The 21,692-nt window shown below is 43.7% G+C and overlaps 1 protein-coding gene across 14 annotated transcripts in view; it reads left to right on the forward strand.

The window, feature by feature from the left end:
* The window catches only part of LOC111967587 (rap guanine nucleotide exchange factor 2), a 145,676-nt gene that overhangs the window by 83,941 nt on the left and 40,043 nt on the right, over window positions 1-21,692 (forward strand). Inside the window, exon 1 of one of the 14 annotated variants that reach the window (XM_070444807.1) lies at window positions 17,682-18,989. The exons of the other annotated variants lie outside the window; for them this stretch is intronic. Within the exon in view, the coding sequence (XP_070300908.1) occupies window positions 18,930-18,989 (60 nt within the window). The 5' untranslated portion in view covers window positions 17,682-18,929. Of the gene's footprint in view, window positions 1-17,681; window positions 18,990-21,692 lie in introns of those variants that run through there. 14 annotated transcript variants of the gene reach the window in all.

The following is a 21,692-nucleotide window of genomic DNA, read 5'->3' on the forward strand; positions in this document are numbered from 1 at the left end:
GACTCCTTCTTGAGCGGTATGACGGCTGCGTGGTCCCATGGTGTTTATACTTGCGTACTATTGTTTGTATAGATGAACGTGGGACCTTCAGGCGTTTGGAAATTGCTCCCAAGGATGAACCAGACTTGTGGAGGTCTACAATTCTTTTTCTGAGGTCTTGGCTGATTTCTTTTGATTTCCCCATGATGTCAAGCAAAGAGGCACTAGGTTTGAAGGTAGGCCTTGAAATACATCCACAGGTACACCTCCAATTGATTCAAATGATGTCAATTAGCCTATCAGAAGCTTCTAAAGTCATGACATAATTTTCTGGAATTTTACAAGCTGTTTAAAGGCACAGTCAACTTAGTGTATGTAAACTTCTGACCAACTGGAATTGTGATACAGTGAAATAATATGTCTATAAAAAATTGTTGGAAAAATTACTTGTCATGCACAAAGTAGATGTCCAACTAACCAACTTGCCAAAACTAGTTTGTTAACAAGAAATTTGTGGAGTGGTTGAAAAACAAGTTTTAATGACTCCAACCTAAGTGTATGTTATGTCTGGAAAAAGTAAGTTATAAATTATTCTGTCCTAGTTAAACAATTTATCATCTAGTAGGCTTTGATTAAATATCCAATATCCTCACCCACATGGAAATTCTGTAAGTGTAATATATTATGCCAATTATGTGATGATTTGACGGCATTCTGTCCCCCATCAACACTTTTAAAACTTTTGGTGCCAGAGAGATAGACATAAGAAAGTAATCAAGACGACTAGCTTGATTAAGCCTCTGCCATGTATATATTACAGGGTCAGGGTATTTAAGCCTCCATATATCCACTAATTCCAATATATCCATGACATTCATGATTTCCTAAGTGCCTGAGGGTGATAGTTTGTAGTGTGATTTCCTTTACGGTCCATAGAGGTATTGAAGACCGTATTAAAATCTCCCACCATAATAATAGTCTAGTGTTGCTTGTAGAGTTAATTCTCCACATTTAATCAAGTACCCCTGACTGCAGTGTGCAGCCGGGCTCAATGTCGGCGGAGTCAAACGTTTGATCCCGCACACCGGCGGTTTTTTGTCCATCTGAGGTTTGACTATTCTAGCCTCGTTCCGTTCGACGAAAATTCCAAAAAGTATCCGTAATGTTCGTAGAAACATGTCAAATGTTTTTTATAATCAATCCTCAGGTTGTTTTTAACAAACATAATCGCTAATATTTCAACCGGACCGTAACCTATTCAATAAAAGAGAGAAAGAAAATGGAGAGCTTCCCCTCTCGCGCGCAGGAACTAATCAAAGGACACCTGACTACTTTTGAAAAATCTTGCTCATTTTTCAAAATAAAAGCCTGAAACTATGTCTAAAGCCTGGTCACACCCTGAGGAAGCCATTGGAAAAGGAATCTGGTTGATACCCCTTTAAATGGAAGAAAGACGGGCAAGGAAACACAGATTTAAAAAATGTAAAAATCATATCCGGGTTAGATTTCCTCAGGTTTTCGCCTGCAGAATCAGTTTTGTTATACTCACAGACAATATTTTGACAGTTTTGGAGACTTTGGAGTGTTTTCTATCCTAATCTGTAAATTATATGCATATTCTACGATCTGGAGCTGAGAAATAGTCAGTTTACCTTGGGAACGTTATTTAAAAAAAATTATAATAATAATCTGACCCCTAGCGTCAAGATTAAGGGACGTTAATGGCTAGATCGGTCCACGACATTGTTTATTATATTTTTTAATCTTGAAATACAAGGGCAAATGTTATTAATCAGTGACTGAAATTTCACGCTGCGTGATATTCACTATCCGGACTTGGAGAGCACTCAACGCGTCGTAGAACGCCCCTCTGAATAACGGGGCGTTTTTTTGGCTTAACTGCTTTGGGCAAAAGAAAGAGGCGGACTATGCTACCTGCTGCAGTGCTCTCTCAACCAACACACATGCCTCTGGCGCTCCCCACCACTCACTCACTCACTCTGCAACAGCTTGCCTTACTACCTGATAGTCAGCAGCAGGTCAAAGTGAAATATATATATTTTTTTAAAGAGAAATTTCATGTCGGTGGCGGTACAACTTAGAAGTGGCCCAAAAACCTACAACCCGCGACCAATACATTTTCACCCACAACATCGTTTTCAAAATAGGCCAATTTTGGGAAATCCGCTGACAGGGCAACCCTGGGTTAGATGGTCTTATCTCTGTGATGGTGGTGTTTGTCTCTCTCTTTCTTGCTCACTCAATTTCTCTTTATCACTCTCTCCATTTTGCCATCTTTCCCTCTCCACCCAAACGGATGAGTAATCCCTCTCTTCGGGGTCTCCTCGGTCACCTCCAGCGTCTTGCCTAGGCCCTGAGCAGCTGTTCCCTAATTTCAATGGTGCGACGTACACGGCCTGCGGCGGCCTCAGCGAATCAATGCCCCTCAATTCAACATCACCTCCCGCCTTCGTCTCCGTATCCAACCAACCACAGGCTAATTTCCGTTCATGATTGGTGTTAATTGTTTCAATGTAAAATTGAAACTCCCCAGACGGGACTGAAGTTATTGCGTCTAATGATGATTCCGAAACCGTTTTGTCTCACAATATGGGCGCTTATTTGACTGTGCCCTCGCTGAATGCAATTAGGGCTTTCTTGCGATTTCTCAATCATCTTTTTTGTGTCTGTCTGTGTTGAGGCTGAGTGAGTCTTGATATAAGGTCTCTTTTATGCCCAACCAGTGAAATGTTGTCTTCAGATAGCTCAGTTGTGATGCGAAACGGGCAAAGGACGATGGGAGTGTTTGGCTCAATGAATAATGTACTTGTCTTTGTGTTTCTACCCCTGCCCAACTGGCACAGAATAATGCTTTATAACAGCTGTCAATTGCAGCTATTGAAGCATCAGGCCTAATTCTCTCCATCCCTGAGTGACATGTTGCATGTTTAATAACACCCATCTTCCTCTCTGCTTCTTCTTTTCATGCCTTTCATTTCATCCTGAATGCTCACAGGAATGCATTAAAGCTCAGGTACTGTGTGTGTGTGTGTGTGTGTTGGAGTTAGAACAATGTATTTAAGTGTCACTCCACAACGATACAATAATACAAAATACAGATTTTTTTCCAACCACATTGTGGACCACTTACATATATTTTTGACACACGAAAAACCATCATGATCATACATGGTACAGGTGTCATGATACATTACATCTATACACATGCGTGAACAAAACAGTACAGTGTGTTCGCTAACCTCTCCTCTGCAGCTGTCTGTGCTAGTTCTAACTTGTGTATGTGATGTGCCTTTGTCTCTCACTTACATGTATGTAGGTAGCTTTACCTTTAGATATAGACTTACATGTCTTTTCATTTAATGGTGTCAAATGTATTTTCCTGTAGCTATATTATTGGGACAAGAATTGGAGAAGCAATTGTGGTTGTACAGAGATTCACTCCTGTGGCGGGCCGGGCGCATGCACGCTGCTGACACGGTCGGCCGGTTGTACGGTATTTCCTCCGACACATTGGTGCGGCTGGCTTCCAGGTTAAGCGAGTAGTGTGTCACGAAGCAGTGTTGCTAGGCAGGGTCATGTTTCGGTGGATGCATGGCTCTCGACCTTCCCCTGCAGAGATGGGACATGACTGTAACTACTAATTGAATATCACAAAATTGGTGTTACTTTATACCTGGGTTTAGACAAAATCTTGAACCAAACCAGTAAGTGGGTTTGTGAACGTGTTTTAATCGATGTGTTGAGGTTTTTCCCGTTTTTACACATTGCTGTGTTGACTACCATGAGTTGAGTAGCCTACATGACTATTTGTTCTTGCATAGTAAAATTATTTAGTGAGTCCATTTGAATTCCATCTCTTTTTGACAGCATCCCTTTGATTTAAACAAAACTTTCCATACATGTTTGCCCATGGTCAGAAAGATACTTTTTTGATCTGAATGCCAAAACATTCAGGAGATAAAGGTGCTCAAAGTTACCACATATACTGAGCACTTGTTAGCTGCTTTTCCATCACTTTGCGGTCCAATTAATCCCAAACCATCTTAATTGGGTTGAGGTCAGGTGATCTTATGCAGCACTCCAGCAAGGTTTTAACCAATCAGCATTCAGGATAAGAGCCACCCGTTGTATAAATGGCCAATACACCACGGCTAACGTGAAGTGCCTGGATACAGCCCTTCGCCGTGGTATATTGGCCATATACCACTAACCCCCGAGGTGCTTTATTGCTTTTGTAAAAGAGTTGCCAACACAGTAAGGCAAGGAACTACACATCTAAATTGAAGATGAATGCTGCTTTAATTAATAAATAAATACATTCCGCCAGAAAAAAGTAGTCCGGACAAAAGTCGCATTGCTAGACTGGTTGCTATGCAACAACCACAGGTTAGCTTGCATGCTTACATTAAATGTATGCGAAAACCGAGCATTAGCACCACTTCTAGAGTGACTAACACATGGCAATTATTTATTCATGTTGATCTGAATGTTGCCATTTATTGTGCACAAGTGAAAAAATGATCCCATGTTATCATTTGTTGTTGGCTTGCCCATGTTATCATTTGTTGGCTCCATGCTGCTGGAAATGGATGCCGTTCTTTTAACTGGGGGAGCTGCTGCTGTGTTGTCAGAGAGCCTAGTGATCCACCCCTTCCAGATTTGGCCTCCAGTAACTTTGAAGGGAGGTTTCGAATCTGTTTTATGACAGACAGTATTTATCGTACCTCTGTCTCGTGCCTCTGTCATCCGACAGTTTCTGGATCATGGTGATTCGAAAGCAGTGTTTGTGTAAATCTGCGACGGGCCAGCTCTTTTGCGGCATTTTTGCGAGGAAGTTCACTCCCATCAGCATTTTTGTGTACCTGAAACATAAAACATTAACTAATAGTTAGGGTAATAGTTAGGCCTACATAGCGGCCGGTTATATTGTCAGCGTGCATTAGAATGACTTAGCAAGCTCACAGTTGCAAGCTCACAGTTACATACCATATGTAGCCGTTCACTGGTGGGCAGCTGTATCGCGCCCCTCTTCCCTCAACTGTTTAATTACGCCGACTGACACATTGTTGCTCGTTGTGAATTCGGTGTCCTTCTGTATACTCCATGCCAAACTGAGAGGGGGGTCGTTGATATGTCGGTTCAAGTCCAGCATAGCTGCTAATCCCATATTCTTCGGCATTCATGTTTCTCACTGAACCATACAAGTCCCGTAGAATGACGTTCAGCTCCGTTTTTATGTTGTATTCCCAAACTCACAATGTATCCCTTTTTCTGCACATCAGTCAGTCAAGCAGGTATGTGCCCACTTTGTTTGTTTCACAATATTCTTTTCGTTTCGGTTTCTCAAGTTTATCTAAATGCCTTATTTTGTACATCGGCATGTCGAACTATTGTTGATGTAGTTATTTTATCGAGGTGAAAAGGCTAAACATCATAGACATGGTATACGGTCTCTCATACACACGACTGAATGATGTTTTAGCCAATCAGTATCCAGTATCCAAACTACCCAGTTTATAAATGTTGTTATTATGTTTGCGCAAAATAAATCCGCATTAGCCATAGCAAAATTCAGAGTTGCAGGAAGTTTGCTTTAAAACTGCCTAACGTTCTTTAGGCTCCATGGCAGAATATGTAGAATCTCATGAAATTAGCTTTAAAACAGCAACATTTTCTCTCAGGTCCATGCCGAAAAGTGTAGAATTACAGAAAATTTGCTTTAAAACTGCAAACATTTCTGGAGAAATGTGTAGAATTGCAGGAAATTGGCTTAAAAATGAAAAGATGTCTCTACACTGCAAAAATTGTTCTCTAAAATTCAGCCACTTCGACTGGCTGACCGCGCCCATTGCCATGCCCCCTGCCACACACACTACCTAAGCCCTTTTTTAATCCATAAAAAACCCTGATATCAATCTCAGCCGTTTGTTTTCCAGTGATGGACATGGATGTCTCATGGTATGGTGGGGTGTGCAAAATGGGTCAACTTTGAGCACCTTTTATCTCGTGAATGTTTTTGCGTCCTGGTCCAAAAAGTCACTTTCTGAGCACATCTACAATGGGCAAATATGCATGTAAGGTTTTGTTCAAATCAAAAGAGATGCTGTCAAAAAGCGATTGAATTCAAATGGATTTACCCAGAATAGTGTTTGCGTTACCCTATTAGCTGGCTATTGCTTTAGATTGAATACCACTCCTTAAATGTAGTACGCTCACGTACTCTATCAGATGTTCTGATACTTCAGTATTCTCATGTCCCGATTTGACTCAAGGACGCTGCTGGCTCCGGACAAAATCAGATTAGAGATGGTGAGAAAAATAGGAGTGCTAGGTGAACATTCAGTTCAGAGTTAAGCACAAGATGAATGAGAGCGAGAGAGGAGTCAGACGAACATGTCAGACAGACGCGCCCGTGGAAAAGCAGGGGTCCTATTTTTAGAGCTGTCCTTTGTGGCCTGTTCTGCTGTGCCTAGGTTCAACTGCTGCACGGATGCAAAAGCCCCAGGTTTAAAGGATTTACACAACATCATAGAGACACACAGAGACCGATCCAAGCACTTGCTTCTGTAATGACCGACCTGGGAGAACACATCTTCGTTTTCATTTTTGCCTGCTATGTAAGAAAGTTATGATAAGGGGTGTAGGGGGGACACTTTATCCTCATGTAATCAGAACAGTTTTGAATGTTCACAATTCACATGATAAGCATGTATAGACTGTTATGTAGCCTACATTTGTAACTATTGATTTGCATAAAAACTGTTGTCTTGAACATGGACTGATTTGGCAATTCCCTCATGACTGACTGTTGGTAAGAGTTTGATCTTCCAAAACAAAAGTGTTGCGTACTATGCTTACAGACATTTGAAGGATAATTGAACGTGTAGGCCTAGTAGAGGGTCATATTATGCCATCTAATCTCCCTCTCACTGTCCCATGTCTCTGTCAACATTGGACGAGGACATCAGCAATTGTGCCTGGTTTGTGACGTTCTCTGTACTCTTCTACTCCTTACTCAATCTCATGTAGTCGGTCAATCACACACACTGTCTCAGTTTTGCCTGCAAAGATGAAATGTTACGCAGCCAATATAATGGGGGGGTTGAATATACTGTGGTGTTCACCAAGCCACGTTCATTTCCAGGCTTAAACACTTCAACCGCTGATCTTGTTATTTCATATACCTCATTTTACATTGTACAACGCTCAGACCCACTTTCACGTGTTCCAATGGCCGTCAATCATACAGTTTGCAGACCGAGTGTATCTGTTAAGACTGAACACCTCACCATGGCCCTGACACACATCTTAATACAGGGGCATTTCCACCTATTCTCCAGGGCCCGGTTTCCCAATAGCAATGTAACTTAGGCTTACGACTGTTTTAACGATGCGTCGTTACTACAACGGCCGAAGACGTAACATCCATTTCCCCGTCAGAGAACGTTCGCTAAGTGCATCGTTGGAGCATGTGTCGACACTCATAGGATCGAAAGAAGGGAAGCGCAGCTGTCTGATCAGCTTTCAACACTCAAATCTTACCTTAACATTAGGATTATTCCATAATGCTGTAGATCGATCAGCTCCTAGAGAGATATCACCAATATGGCTGCAAATATTGAGGCAGCTTATTCTAATGCTTATACTGTATAATAATGCACGGAATCAAATATTTTGGCACATCATTGCGTGTTTACACATCCTGAAATACTGTACATACAGTACCAGTCAACTTTTTTTAGACATTGTAGAATAATAGTGAAGACATCAAAACTATGAAATAACACACATGGAATCATGTACTAACCAAAAAAAGTGTTAAACCAAATAAAAAATAAATTTTATACATTTACATTTACATTTAAGTCATTTAGCCACCCTTTGCCTTGATGACAGCTTTGCACACGCTTGACATTGTCTGAACCAGCTTCACCTGGAATACTTTTCCAACAGTCTTGTTCCCACATGTTGAGCGATTTGTATTTTGAAATTTGTGAAATGCAAACTGACAGCCACAATCAATCAGAGAATATAGCTGACGTTTTACGTGTTTATAACCAATTGGGGTTTTATTGGTTTCTTTGAGTTATTTAACTTATATTTTAACTTATTTTGTACATAATGTTGCTCCTACCGTCTCTTATGACAGAAAATAACTTCTGGACATCAGAACTGCGATTTCTCACCACGGACTGGCAGAACCCTTTTTTCCTTTAACGAGCCCGACGTGAATGATATACTGCTTCCCCGGGAACAGGCCCAGATCCCCGTCATTTGTGTGAAGAGAAGGCGGAGAAAAAGCGGCCAGAGGGAGGGCTGCCTCCTAAGAATTCGTAGGCGATCAAATAAACCCCCGCTTTCTTCCATTCTGCTAGCAAACGTGCAATCTTTGGAAAGTAAAATTGATGACCTATGCGGAAGATTAAACTACCAACAGGACATTCAAAACTGTAATATCTTATGCTTCACGGAGACGTGGCTGAACGACGACATTATCAACATACAGCTGGCTGGTTATACACTGTATCGGCAGAACAGCGGCGTCTAAAAAGACAAGGAGCGGCGGACTGTGTATTTTGGTAAATAACAGCTGGTGCACAATAGCTAAGGAAGTCTCCAAGGTTTTGCTCGCCTGAAGTAGTGTGGTCTATTGCTTATCTACCTAGAGACTATTCATCTGTATTTTTCATAGCTGTCTACATGCCACCCCAGACTGATGCTGGCACTAAGACCACACTGTATTCCGCCATAAGCAAAAAGTAAAATGCTCACCCAGAGGCGGCGCACCTAGTAGCCGGGGACTTTAATGCAGGGAAACTTAAATCTGTCGTCCCAAATTTCTATCAGCATGTTAAATGTGCAACCAGAGGGGAAAAAAACTGGACCACCTTTATTCCACACGCAGAGATGCATACAAAGCTCGCCCTCCATTTGGCAAATCTGACCATAATTCTATCCTCCTGATTCCTGCTTACAAGCACAAATTAAAGCAGGAAGCCCCAGTGACTTGATCAATAAAAAAGTGGTCAGATGAAGCAGATGCTAAGGTACAAGACTGTTTTGCTAGCATAGACTGGAATATGTTCCGGGATTCCTCCGATGGCATTGAGAACACCACATCAGTCATTGGCTTCATCAATAAGTGCATCGATGATGTCCCCCCCCCCACAGTGACCGTACGTACATACCCCAACCAGAAGTCATGGATTACAGGCAACATCCGCACTGAGCTAAAGGGTAGAGCTGCCGCTTATAAGAAATATCGCTATGCCCTCTGACGAACCATCAAACAGGCAAGGCATCAATACAGGACAAAGATTGACTTGTACTCAACCGGCTCCGATGCTCGTCGGATGTGGCAGGTCTTGCAAACTATTACAGACTACAAAAGGGAAGCACAGCCGCAAGCTTCCCAGTGACATGAGCCTACCAGATGAGCTAAATTACTATAACACTGAAACATGCATGAGAGCACCAGCTGTTCCGGAAGACTGTGTGATCACGCTCTCCGCAGCCGATGTTAGTAAGCCCTTTAAACAGGTCAACATTCAAAAGGCTGCAGGGGCAGACAGATTACCAAGACGTGTACTGCGAGCATGCGCTGACCAACTGGCAAGTGTCTTCACTGACATTTTCAACTGTTCCCTGTCCGAGTCTGTAATACCAACATGTTTCAAGCAGACCACCATAGTCCCTGTGCACAAGAACACTAAGGTAACCTGCCTAAATGACTACTGAACCTGTAGCATTCACGTCTGTAGCCATGACGTTCTTTGAAAGGCTGGTCATTGCTCACAGCAACACCATTATCCCAGAAACCCTAGACCCACTCCAATTTGCATACCGCCCCAACAGATCCACAGATGATGCAATCTCTATTGCACTCCACTCCTCCCTTTCCCACCTTGACAAAATTAACACCTATGTGAGAATGCTACTCATTGACGACAGCTCAGCGTTCAACACCATAGTGCCCTCAAATCTCATCACTAAGCTAAGGACCCTGGGACTAAACACCTCCCTCTACATCTGGATCCTGGACTTCCTGACGGGCCGCCCCCAGGTGGTAAGGGTAGGTAACCACGCATCTGCCACGCTGATCCTCAACACAGGGGCCCCTCAGAGGTGCGTGCTCAGTCCCCTCCTGTACTTCCTGTTCATTCATGACTGCACGACTCCAACACCATTAAGTTTGCCGATGACACAACAGTGGTATGCCTGATCACTTACAACGACGAGACAGCCTATAGGGAGGAGGTCTCCCTCAACGTGATGAAGACAAAGGAGATGATTGTGGACTACAGGAAAAGGGAGGACCATGCACGTCCCCATTCTCATTGACGCGGCTGTAGTGGAGCAGGTTGAGCGCTTCAAGTTCCTTGGTGTCCACATCACCAACAAACTAGATTGGTCCAAGCACACCAAGATAGTTGTGAAGAGGGCATGACAAAACCTATTCCCCCTCAGGAGACTGAAAAGGTTTGGCATGGGTCCTCAGATCCTCAAAAGGTTCTACAGCTGCACCATCGAGAGCATCCTGACTGGTTGCATCACTGCCTGGTTTGGAAACTGCTCGGCCTCCGACTGCAAGGCACTACAGAGGGTACATCACTGGGGTCAAGCTTCCTGCCATTCAGGACCTCTACACCAGGCAGTGTTCTCTCTGCTACCGCACGGCAAGCCTTACCGGAGTGCCAAGTCTAGGTCCAAGAGGCTCCTAAACCACTTCTACACCCTAGCCATAAGACTCCTGAACATCTAATCAAATGGCTACCCAGACTATTTGCATTGCCCCACTCCCCTCTTTTACACCGCTGCTACTCTCTGTTGTTATCATCTATGCACAGTCAATTTAATAACTCTACCTACATGTACTGTTGAAGTCGGAAGTTTACATGCACCTTAGCCAAATACATTTAAACTCAGTTTTTCACAATTCCTGACATTTAATCCTAGTAAAAATTCCCCGTCTTAGGTCAGTTAGGATCACCATTTTGTTTTAAGAATGTGAAATGTCAGAATATTAGTAGAGAGTGATTTATTTCAGCTTTTCTTTCTTTCATCACATTCCCATTAGGTCAGAAGTTTACATACACTCAAGTACTATTTGGTAGCATTGCCTTTAAAGTGTTTAACTTGGGTCAAACATTTCGGGTAGCCTTCCACAAAGCTTCCCACAATAAGTTGGGTGAATTTTGGCCCATTCCTCCTGACAGAGCTGGTGTAACTGAGTCAGGTTTGTAGGCCTCCTTGCATGCACACATTTTCACTTCTGCCCACAAATGTTCTATAGGATTGAGGTCAGGGCTTTGTGATGGCCACTCCAATACCTTGACTTTGTTGTCCTTAAGCCATTTGCCACAACTTTGGAAGTATGCTTGGGGTCATTGTCCATTTGGAACACCCATTTGTGACCAAGCTTTAACTTCCTGACTGATGTCTTGAGATGTTGCTTCAATATATCCACATCATTTTCCTCCTCATGATGCCATCTAGTTTGAAGTGCACCAGTCCCTGCTGTGGCAAAGCACCCCCACAACATGATGCTGCCACCCCCAGTGCTTCACGGTTGGGATGGTGTTCTTCGGCTTGCAAGCGTCCCCCTTTTTCCTCCAAACATAACGATGGTCATTATGGCCAAACAGTTCTATTTTTGTTTCATCAGACCAGAGGACATTTCTCCAAAAAGTACGATCATTATCCCCATGTGCTGTTGCAAACCGTAGTCTGGTGGTTTTATGGCGGTTTTGGAGCAGTGGCTTCTTTCTTGCTGAGCAGCCTTTTAAGTTATGTCCATATATGACTTGTTTTACTGTGGATATGGATACTTTTGTACCAGTTTCCTCCAGCATCTTCACAAGGTCCTTTGCTGCTGTTCTAGGGTTGATTTGCACTTTTCGCAGCAAAGTACATTCATCTCTAGGAGACAGAACGCTTCTCCTTCCTGAGTGGTATGACGGCAGCGTGGTCCCACGGTGTTCCCATTGCGTACTACAGTTTGTACAAATGAACCTGGTACCTTCAGGCATTTGGAAATTGCTCCCAAGGATGAACCAGACTTGTGGAGGTCTACAATTTTCTATCTGAGGTCTTGGCTGATTTCTTTAATTTTCCTATGATGTCAAGCAAAGAGGCACTAGGTTTGAAGGTAGGCCTTGAAATACATCCACAGGTACACCTCCAAATGACTCAAATGATGTCAATTAGCCTATCAGAAGCTTCTAAAGCCATGACATTATTTTCTGGAATTTTCCAAGCTTTTAAAGGCACAGTCAACTTAGTGTATGTAAACTTCTGACCCACTGGAATTGTGATACAGTGAATTATAAGTGAAATAATCTGTCTGTAAACAATTGTTGGAAAAATGACTTTGGGTTTACTTGATAGCTACCTACACAAATAGCTAGCTAGAACAAAGTGTTAAGATTAAATATTCATTAAAGAGATTTAAAAGCAATACAAATAAAAGTTGTCATGCACAAAGTAGATGTCCTAAACGACTTGTGTTTTAAAAATGAGTTTTAATGACTCCAACCTAAGTGTATGTAAACTTCCGACTTCAACTGTACATATTACCTCAACTAACCGGTGCCCGCACAAATTGACTCTGTACTGGTACTCCCCTGTGTATAGTCTCGCTATTGTTATTTTACTGCTGCTCTTTAATTACTTGTTGCTTTTATTTCTTTTTTTTTTACTGCATTGTTGGTTAGAGGCTCATAAGCATTTCACTGTAAGGTTGTATTCAGTGCATGTGACTAATAACGATTTGATTTGGTTCCCATTCAAGTCAGAACTGGCAGCCATTGCTGGTGTACCCATGAGTTTAACAGTCAAATTGCCAGGGTTAGAGGTTCCAAAACCCTTCTATGGTTTATATGTCTATGGCCATAATGCAACAAGTGGTTCTATATTTGGCGAGAATGCTGCCCAAATTGCGGCCTTCTCAACTAAGCTGTGGATAAAGTTTTATCACAAGCATTATTTTTTTCTATCTATTGATCTTTTGTGAGTAAATTAGGTTCTCTGGTGTAGTATTTCCACTGATTTTATTTGTCTGTTCAGACAGAAGTATTCTAGTTTTGGGATTTTTTTTTTTTTATATATATATTTTTGGGGACATTTTTTCAATTTCAGGGGATGCTGCAGCACCTCCAGCACCCCTACTTCCTGCAGCTATGGCCTTATTGGCCTTAAGATGCTTTTGGGAAACCGGACCCTGGCTGTTTTTGATCCCGCTTACTTGCCCATCATCCTGGGAGATGTCTGAGCCTATTATTTCAGGCCTTTCCTCTTCCTCGCCCTCCCCATCCCTCTCCTCCCCTCATATCGTTTGTCACTAGTTACCACAGCCACAAAGTCAAAATTGTCTGTGTCCTAAGTTCATGAAAACAAAAATGTGCTTTTTGGACTTAATTTAAGATTAGCATAAGGTTAGCAGTGTGGTTGAAGATTAGGTTAAAAATCAGGTTTTTAAAAGACAAATGGTTGAAATAGGCAGGGTTTAGCCATAATTATGACTTTGTGGCTGTGGTAACCTGGTTTGGCTGGCAAATTGTGTCCACTTCCTGCCCGGACAGGAAATGTGCCCACGCCAACTCATGCCAACAGCAACACAATACTTTGCTGCCTCTTGAACTGGCACAGGTGGCGTGGGAACAGCAGCATCAGGAAGTCGACCCTAGAGGAGGAGATGGTAGCAGTTTATTAGCAACTTTGTTTTTATAAGTAAGGGTCCTAGCCCCTTTATTGATATTCACAGTCAGCAATTTAACAAGGCTTTAGACTCTTTCACATATACTAACATGAAGATAATGTACTGTGGGAATTACACCGTCATGATCAGTTTTGGCAGGCTGGTAGCGTCCGTTTTAGCTGCTTTGGTTAGCTTGACTGGTGCTAATCGCTCACTGGTTGTTAATCCGTTTCATATTTGCTGTTGAAATAACCAACCGTGTTGCAAAACTAATAAGACACCGAGACTTCTCGATTTATAGCCAGGCATAATAAATCTCTTCTTATATGCTATTGGCCTATTTAAGAAATGGCAAATGTTACCCAATGATAAGAGTATTTGCATTGGTTAACCTTTTGAAATTGTCATTTCAGTGGTTTATCTAGCGAGGTATTAGTACCGGTATTTGCTTTGACTGGTACTTATTGACTTGTAGGAAGATGCAGAGGGGGAGAGAGGAACGTTTAAGCTCTTAGTCTTTGTACTGATGTCCAGCTACTGTACTGCGTGTGAGTGGGAAAGGCCATGTCAGATTTGCTGTTTATAGTAGCTTGATAGATTCACAATATATTTATCCTTGATACAGTAGCTTTGTGGAATAGACTTGGTTTTTAAATTGGCACTTTCTTTTGTCCTAATTTTCTTGTTTTCTTTGGTTCATCGCATGCAGTCGTGCTAGTAATAAAACTAACTGTAAAATGCTTTTTATCTAAAGACTACATAACTCTTGCTTTTATGTGCTTGTTGTCTGCCTACAGCATGCACCTGTGTATATCTGTACACATACATGTGAGTTTGCTTTTCTCTTCCCTACCGTGGTAATGAACTTTGTACGACCCTAATGCTATGCATCCCGAACCCATAATGTTTGGAACAAACTCATAGCCACGGTGGTTAGCAGAGAACATTACAAATGGCTGGTGTCAAGGCTTTTCTGACCCCTCGAATGAATCTGAATCCATTAATGTTACGCACCGCTAGCATTGTTACATCACTGTTCCAATCAAGTAAAATCAATGCGCCCCTGCCTTTCCTTTGCATTTAGATTGAGGTTGTTCAGCAGAATGCCAACCCCATAGTCTATGTCCGAAATGGCCCCTTATCCCCTAAATAGCACCCTATGGGCCCTGGTCGAAAGTAGTGCACTATATAGGGAATAGGATGCTATTTGGAACGGAGCCGTAGTCTCGTTGTCACTGGAAAGCGTTAAAGTGCGACCAATCGTGTCTGGTTGTGGTCCCCAGACACGACCCCCAACAACACCCCCCACTGCCCCACCCATTGCCGTGGTGATGTAATGATATAATGATGCCCCGGTCCCTTGACTATTGTTGCCAGCAATGCTAATGACACCGTCATCAGCACCAGAAGCAAACACCTGAGCTTGTTTTGGTGATGCATTACATCATCGCCCGGGGCCTAGAGAGGGTGATGGGAATGATGTCACAGTGGGTATTCTCATGTTCCGTCGGATGGAGGCCAGCCGGCCAATAATAAATGCAACCCCTGGTTTTGAGGCATTGTCTCTATTAACGCAGTAGTTATACGGTGTATACGTGAACAAATAGCCCCCTCAAGCACGACTCAATACACTCAATGTGTAAATGTAGTGTTTACTATTCCATTGACCTACATTGATCTGCATCAGAGAGACATATATAGATGGACTGTACATACGCATGTTCAGTAGTTGTTGTTTTCCTAACCAACACTGCAATAACAAAAATCACTATAGGTCACTTTGCCACACCACATCCAAGGCTAATGTAAGGATGGTGTAAACAGAAAAGTTGCATATCTGAAGAAAGGCAGCACTGGCAACACACACTATATATACAAAAGTATGTGGACACCCCTTCATATTAGTGGATTTGGCTATTTCAGCCACACCCGTTGCTGACAGGTGTATAAAATCGAGCACACAGCCATGCAATTTCCATTGACAGTAGAATGGCCAAACTCACAGAATGCGACCACCAAGTGCTGAAGCGCGTAAAAATTGTCTGTCCTCGGTTGCAACGTCAGCACAAGAACTGTTCGTCGGGAGCTTCATGAAATGGGTTTCCGTGGCCAAGCAGCCTCTCACAAGCCTAAGATCACCATGCACAATGCCAAACGTCGGCTGGAGTGGTGTAAAGCTCGCCCCGATTGGACTCTGGGGCAGTGAAAAAGCGTTCTCTGGAGTGATCTGGCAGTCTGACGGACTAATCTGGGTTTGGCGGATGCCAGGAGAATGCTACCTGCCCCAATACATAGTGCCAACTGTAAAGTTTGGTGGAGGAGGGATAATGGTTTGGGGCTGTTTTTCATGGTTTGGGCTAGGCTCTTTGGTGCCATTGAAGGGAAATCTTAACAATATAGCATACAATGACATTCTGTGCTTCCAACTTTGTGGCAACAGTTTGGGGAAGGCCCTTTCCTGTTCTAGCATGACAATGCCCCCGTGCACAAAGTGAGGTTCATACAGAAATGGTTTGTCGATCTGTGTGGAAGAACTTGACTGGCCTGCACAGAACCCTGACCTCAACCCCATTGGACACCTATGGGGTGAATTGGAACGCTGACTGCGAGCCAGGCCTAATCGCCCAACATCAGTGCCCTACCTCACTAATGCTCTTGTGGTTGAATGGAAGCAAGTACCCGCAGCAATATTCCAACATCTAGTGGAAAGCCTTCCCAGAAGAGTGGAGGCTGTTATAGCAGCAAAGTGAGGACCAACACCATATTAATGCTCATGATTTTGAAATGAGATGTTCGACGAGCATACTTTTGGTCATGTAGTGTATTTTGTTAGTGTAACAAAGCTATTTGTCTTTGACGGTCATTGTTGGAACACTGCTGGGTTTTCCTATTTGCCCGTTGGGGCTTTGATTCACATTTGAATTGGCAGTTTATTATTGTGCCATTTCAAGATAATAATATCAGCTCCAAGTCACTCGGCTGCCTATTGTTCATTGTTTTGGGGTGTGTCCTAAATGGCACCCTATTCCCTATACAGTGCACTACTTTTGACCAGGACCCAGAGTGACTGTAGGGAATAGGGTGCCATTTGGGACGCAAACTTGCATTGCCCTTTAAGCCATTGTTCGCTGTGCCTTCGTCATTTTAAAGCGCTGTTCTTCTCATATCTCAGTGTCCGTCACCAAGCCTGGCCCGCTGGCCTCATATCTGACAGGGGCCCTTTGTGTTGCCAATAACCAGAATCCCCTAGGGCAGCTGGCGGCTGTTTGGCCCACCAAGTATTCCCACTCATAATAGAGAGATATACAGTATGTGATCGTGTACAAATGTGAGCAAGTTTTAAAATGATGTTTTAATCAAATATTATATGCGTTTGGGCTTCTTGCATTCCATTTGCGGTCTACAAATGATTTGTAATTATGTTCTGGCCCCCTGATCATCCACTCAAGACAAAATCGGTCCATGGCTGAATCTAGTTGTTGATTCCTGCCCTAGAGGAAAGGACATCCCCTGTATGTATGTATGTATGTATGTATGTATGTATGTATGTATGTATGTATGTATGTATGTATGTATGTATGTATGTATGTATGTATGTATGTATGTATGTATGTATGTATGTATATGCATGTATGTATGTATGTATGTATTTATGTGTGTGTACCTAGTGGTATATTGTGAAGGGTGGTTACAGTGTGTGTGCGCTTGCGTGTCATGATTTGATAGATCCTTCAGCCCTGTCTATGATGTGATACCACAGCCCATGATCGATGGGGGCCTTTTCCCCAAAGTAGGACGGGAGAGGCGGTGACGAGATGGCTTCGGTCTCTGACACAAATGTGTGTGCCCCCCTCTCTCTTCTCTCTCTCTCTCTTTCTACTTCCTCCATCTTTCCGTGTCTCTATGCTTCTGTCGCCACAGCAACCACCAAAGGCCCCGTGGGGGCGAGTCATGCTCAGTCGCCGTGGTTACTATACTCCAGCCGTTTGACAGTGGTGACATCATTGTCATACTGATTCAAGGAGAACTCTGTTCATCTCCATAGCCATGGTCCTCTTTAATTTTATTACCCACTGTCTTTGAGCAAGTCTTTATCAGGCCCACCTTTCCTCTTTTTTCTCCTCTCTCACTGAAGAGGATGCTCCCCCCCTCTCTCTCTCCCCCTTGCTCTCTCTCCACCGCCCAGGAAATTGCTTTCCTGGTTCTGTTACCATGCCAACTGGCTGCAGCCGCGGTCCTCTGCTGAAGTGAGTGTGATAATGGCATTACTCTCGCTGGGCTCGCCACCTCTCACTAGTATCCTTTTGATTTCTCTCAGCGTTTTGCTCTCCTTTGCGTTCTCTATCTCTCTCTTTCTCTATCTCCCTGTGTATCTGTTTATCTGTCTCTAGGTAGCCTATTCATCCTCATCCCTCTCCGTTTCTCTCATCCTCTATCCCTCTATCTCTTTTTAAGCCTTGTAGACTGTGTGAGGTAGAACAGCAGGCACCACCGGCTGGACTCTCAGCATCAGTGAGGGCGGTCCCTATTCAAGCCCCCCGTCTCTCCCCAATACACACACTGACACACACACGTTCCACTGCTTTGGTCCACAAATGAACTGAGAGTAGTGTTAACAAAGCCAGGATCGTGGAGGCTGTGGCTCCTAGGTCTCAGACTAATCTAATGGCGCGTAAAAGCCGAGTGAGCGAGTCTTTGCGTGCGCGTAGGCGTGCTTGTGTTTGTGACAGCCAGCCTACCATCGGCAGCGAAAGAGAGCAGAGCAGGGAGGGAGAGGTAGGATGAGGGAGCGAACGTGAGTTAAAGTGCTGTCAGCCATTTTAGCCTTTCCCCCCATATTTTTCTGCTTTATTATCCACACACCGGAGCTCACTGGAGGAGGAATCTATCTAATTGGCATCAGCGTAAAAAGAAAGAACGCACGGCGCGCGATTTTTTTTTTCTCTCCCTCTAACCTTTTATCCATCCCTGCGAGACAGTAGCGTGCGCTCGGCTTTGCAGACTGGGCTGTTCTCTCGCTGGGGTTAAACCCCGATGCAGGGCTGCTGGTGCGTCTGAAACCGAAGCCGGCTTCCTTCAGCATCACCCCCTCACTTCCCAGAGAGAGAGACAGCCCCGGTAGATAGCTGAGAGAGGGGAGGAATTGGATGATGAAGATGGGGAAGAGGCGCGCTGTAGCATAGAGAGCTAGACCCAGAATGTTACATTTTAGTCCGGCGTATATTGTGTCATTATGAAACCATTAGCAGCAGCAGCCAGCCATGGAGTCCCGAGCCAGCAAGATAAAACCCCGGTAAGTGTCGACGTGTGCGTGTATGTTTTGCTCTATGACCCGATGTCTGGATATGATTCGCTACTCAATAGCCTAATGGATGGTCATCGGGTTTCTCTCAAGCCGCGCTTATATTAATGAATACGCCGGGCCCAGCCCACTATGCTATAGCCCAGCGCCACACAGGAGCGCGGACGCCTTGAATCTCAACCTTATTTATCCGTCAGCCCGTGTGCCAGTAGTGTTGTAGGCTAGTCACCACGGCCATGTGCTCGCTGTCACACTCCGGTTGCAAGACGGTTGGAATGGTTTACGACCATTACTCGAGAGTATATGGGTTCCTCATTAAGTTTTATGTGACACTTACGACACAATACTTTGATTGCTTCTTTCTACACAACGCGCCCTTATTAAATAAAGGTTAGCCGACGTCCTGTGCAAATGCAATACAGGTGTCGTAGATCATATTTTTTTGCAAGGGTTGTGTTGAGACGAGCGTGCGGTTTGGTGGAGGCAGCCTTGCGTGGGCTGCTGTCCATGGTGCTAATAGTGACAGCCAGACTAGAGACAGGACATGTGTAGGCTACTGAGTGGTCTGCACATGAGCTGTAAATGAATTGATTGGCTGTCAGCGACCGCTGGCTGATATCACTCAACCCTCCGAAGCTTCGTGCATATAGCTGTAAATCACAGCGGTAGACGGATTGAGGAGGGTAAATTACATCTATGTAGCACACAGATTTGGCCTACTCTCTTTCTTTCTCTCTCGCTCTTCGTACTCAACAAGCAAGAAGTATGCAAATATATGTATAAGCGAATACAGTGGGAGACGGCAATCAAAGAAGAGTATCATATTTCTGGAGTAGTGGCATCATGCCTGTGACTAATATGGGGAGATTGTAAGCCTATTTAGTGAGAGTAGGTGGTTGTCATAGTAGCGTGGCTGTTATGAGTTAGTGCATCTATTTGTTGACCCGTGTGTGTATTTCTTTTGCACCCTTCTATGATATATAATTACTGTCCATTTAATGGCATTGGACAATGCACCATTTGTTTTCTATTAGATTGTAATATGAGTATTAGGTGATTGTCAGCAGCAAAGTTGTATTATAATGGGTGTCCTATGTGTTGGTGGGTAAGAGTGTTTTATCTCACTTGCTCTCTCCCATCTCTTTGCCATGTTGTGTGTGTGAATATGTGCCCTGGCTGGGTTTAGTGGAGTGGTATCACAGGAAGGGCGAATATCAGGCCTGTTTAATCGGACACCCAGCCCAAACGGCTTTAATCTCTTGATCCCACCCGGCTCAGGAAAGCGAGAATCCCCCACCGTCTGGGGGCCAGGGGAACTCTGGGAATAGCGCCTGCCGTATCTGGTCTTCCAACATCAGCATTTTCCCACCTTCTCTCCAAACCTCAATTTCCCATCTACCTTAGTTAAGTCTCTTTTATTCATTCTCCAGGTAGAAGGAATAGCCTCCAAGCTAGGTCATCCAAGTCAGTCACAGACCTAGTTTCACGGTTCACCCTCCACTGTGTACCCGAATCCCCATAAAGGGGTTGAGCCCTGGCCAGCCCTTCCATCCACATCCACGGGGCTGCCGCCAGTGCGGCAATCTAGGTCATTAGGTCTACAGTATAATTTTAGGAGCGCCACATCTGCTCACCGTGGAAGGCACAATAGGGAATGTAGTGTTGTGGCTCGAGCATTAGAGGATGCTACTGTTCTAATCCCATCATGGCCAGTTGATTTGTAAATATTTGTGGCTACGGCTCGGATTAGGCAAATTGTGCGCTTTGGATTGATTTATTTTTGACCTCGAGATATTTCATGTTAATGATTTGCGCACATCCTTAGAGAGTTTGAGAAATGGTCTCTGTAATGACACGTGTAAAAAATGTATAGCGATTAGCATCCTAGCAGCAGCGCGGATTTAGAATAGTTTAGCGAGCCTTGTTGATGTTGTTAGCAGTCATATTCTCAGAACTGGCCATGCCAATGAACTGGGGGGGGTCTAGCCAGTTGCTTTAGGCTGGGGGGAAACAGCCTGGATATTGCTATTGACATGTGGATATCGACCATGTGTGTACTACTCCCAACCTCTGGTCGCCCATGTGGTTTTTGATAAACCTCCCATTGCTTCATGTTCAGGGTTGTTTTCCGTTTGTCCACCATGCCATGCACTTCTACATCGTGATGGAATCAGCAATCTGCTCCACCAAACATTCAAAATGCAGGCCATCTCAGACTAGTCTATAGGCAGCATTGATTTTTGCGACCAATGTTTTCTTGAAATGAAAGAATACAATACAAAAATACAAATGGACATTGCCTCTTGTTCTATATAGTGCCATTGAATGCCAATGCTGTTCAATGCAGACTTTAATACAGTCTGCAATTGTAGTCAATGTATACCATTGGAACACAATTTGGTGTCCAGTCATATAAGATGGTAACATTTCCGCTTAATATATAGTGCCAAGGAATGTCATTCAGTTTTTTCAATGCAGACTGCAAATGTATAAAATCTTTATCATTGTAACACAATTCAGGGTCCACTAATAATCTCTGCCCACTTTGCTGGAGGGGGTTCAGATGAGAAGATGGGGAAAGGGGCTCTACCAGCCTGAGGGGCTTGTGGCCTGGCCCTGGCTCTAGCCACCCTGATGAACCATTTGGTTCTGTGCACCGAGCCGGTTAATGAAATGTGATTGCCGTCTTTCATA

The sequence above is a fragment of the Salvelinus sp. IW2-2015 genome, linkage group LG8, assembly GCF_002910315.2.
Source record: "Salvelinus sp. IW2-2015 linkage group LG8, ASM291031v2, whole genome shotgun sequence".
NCBI lineage: Eukaryota > Metazoa > Chordata > Actinopteri > Salmoniformes > Salmonidae > Salvelinus > Salvelinus sp. IW2-2015.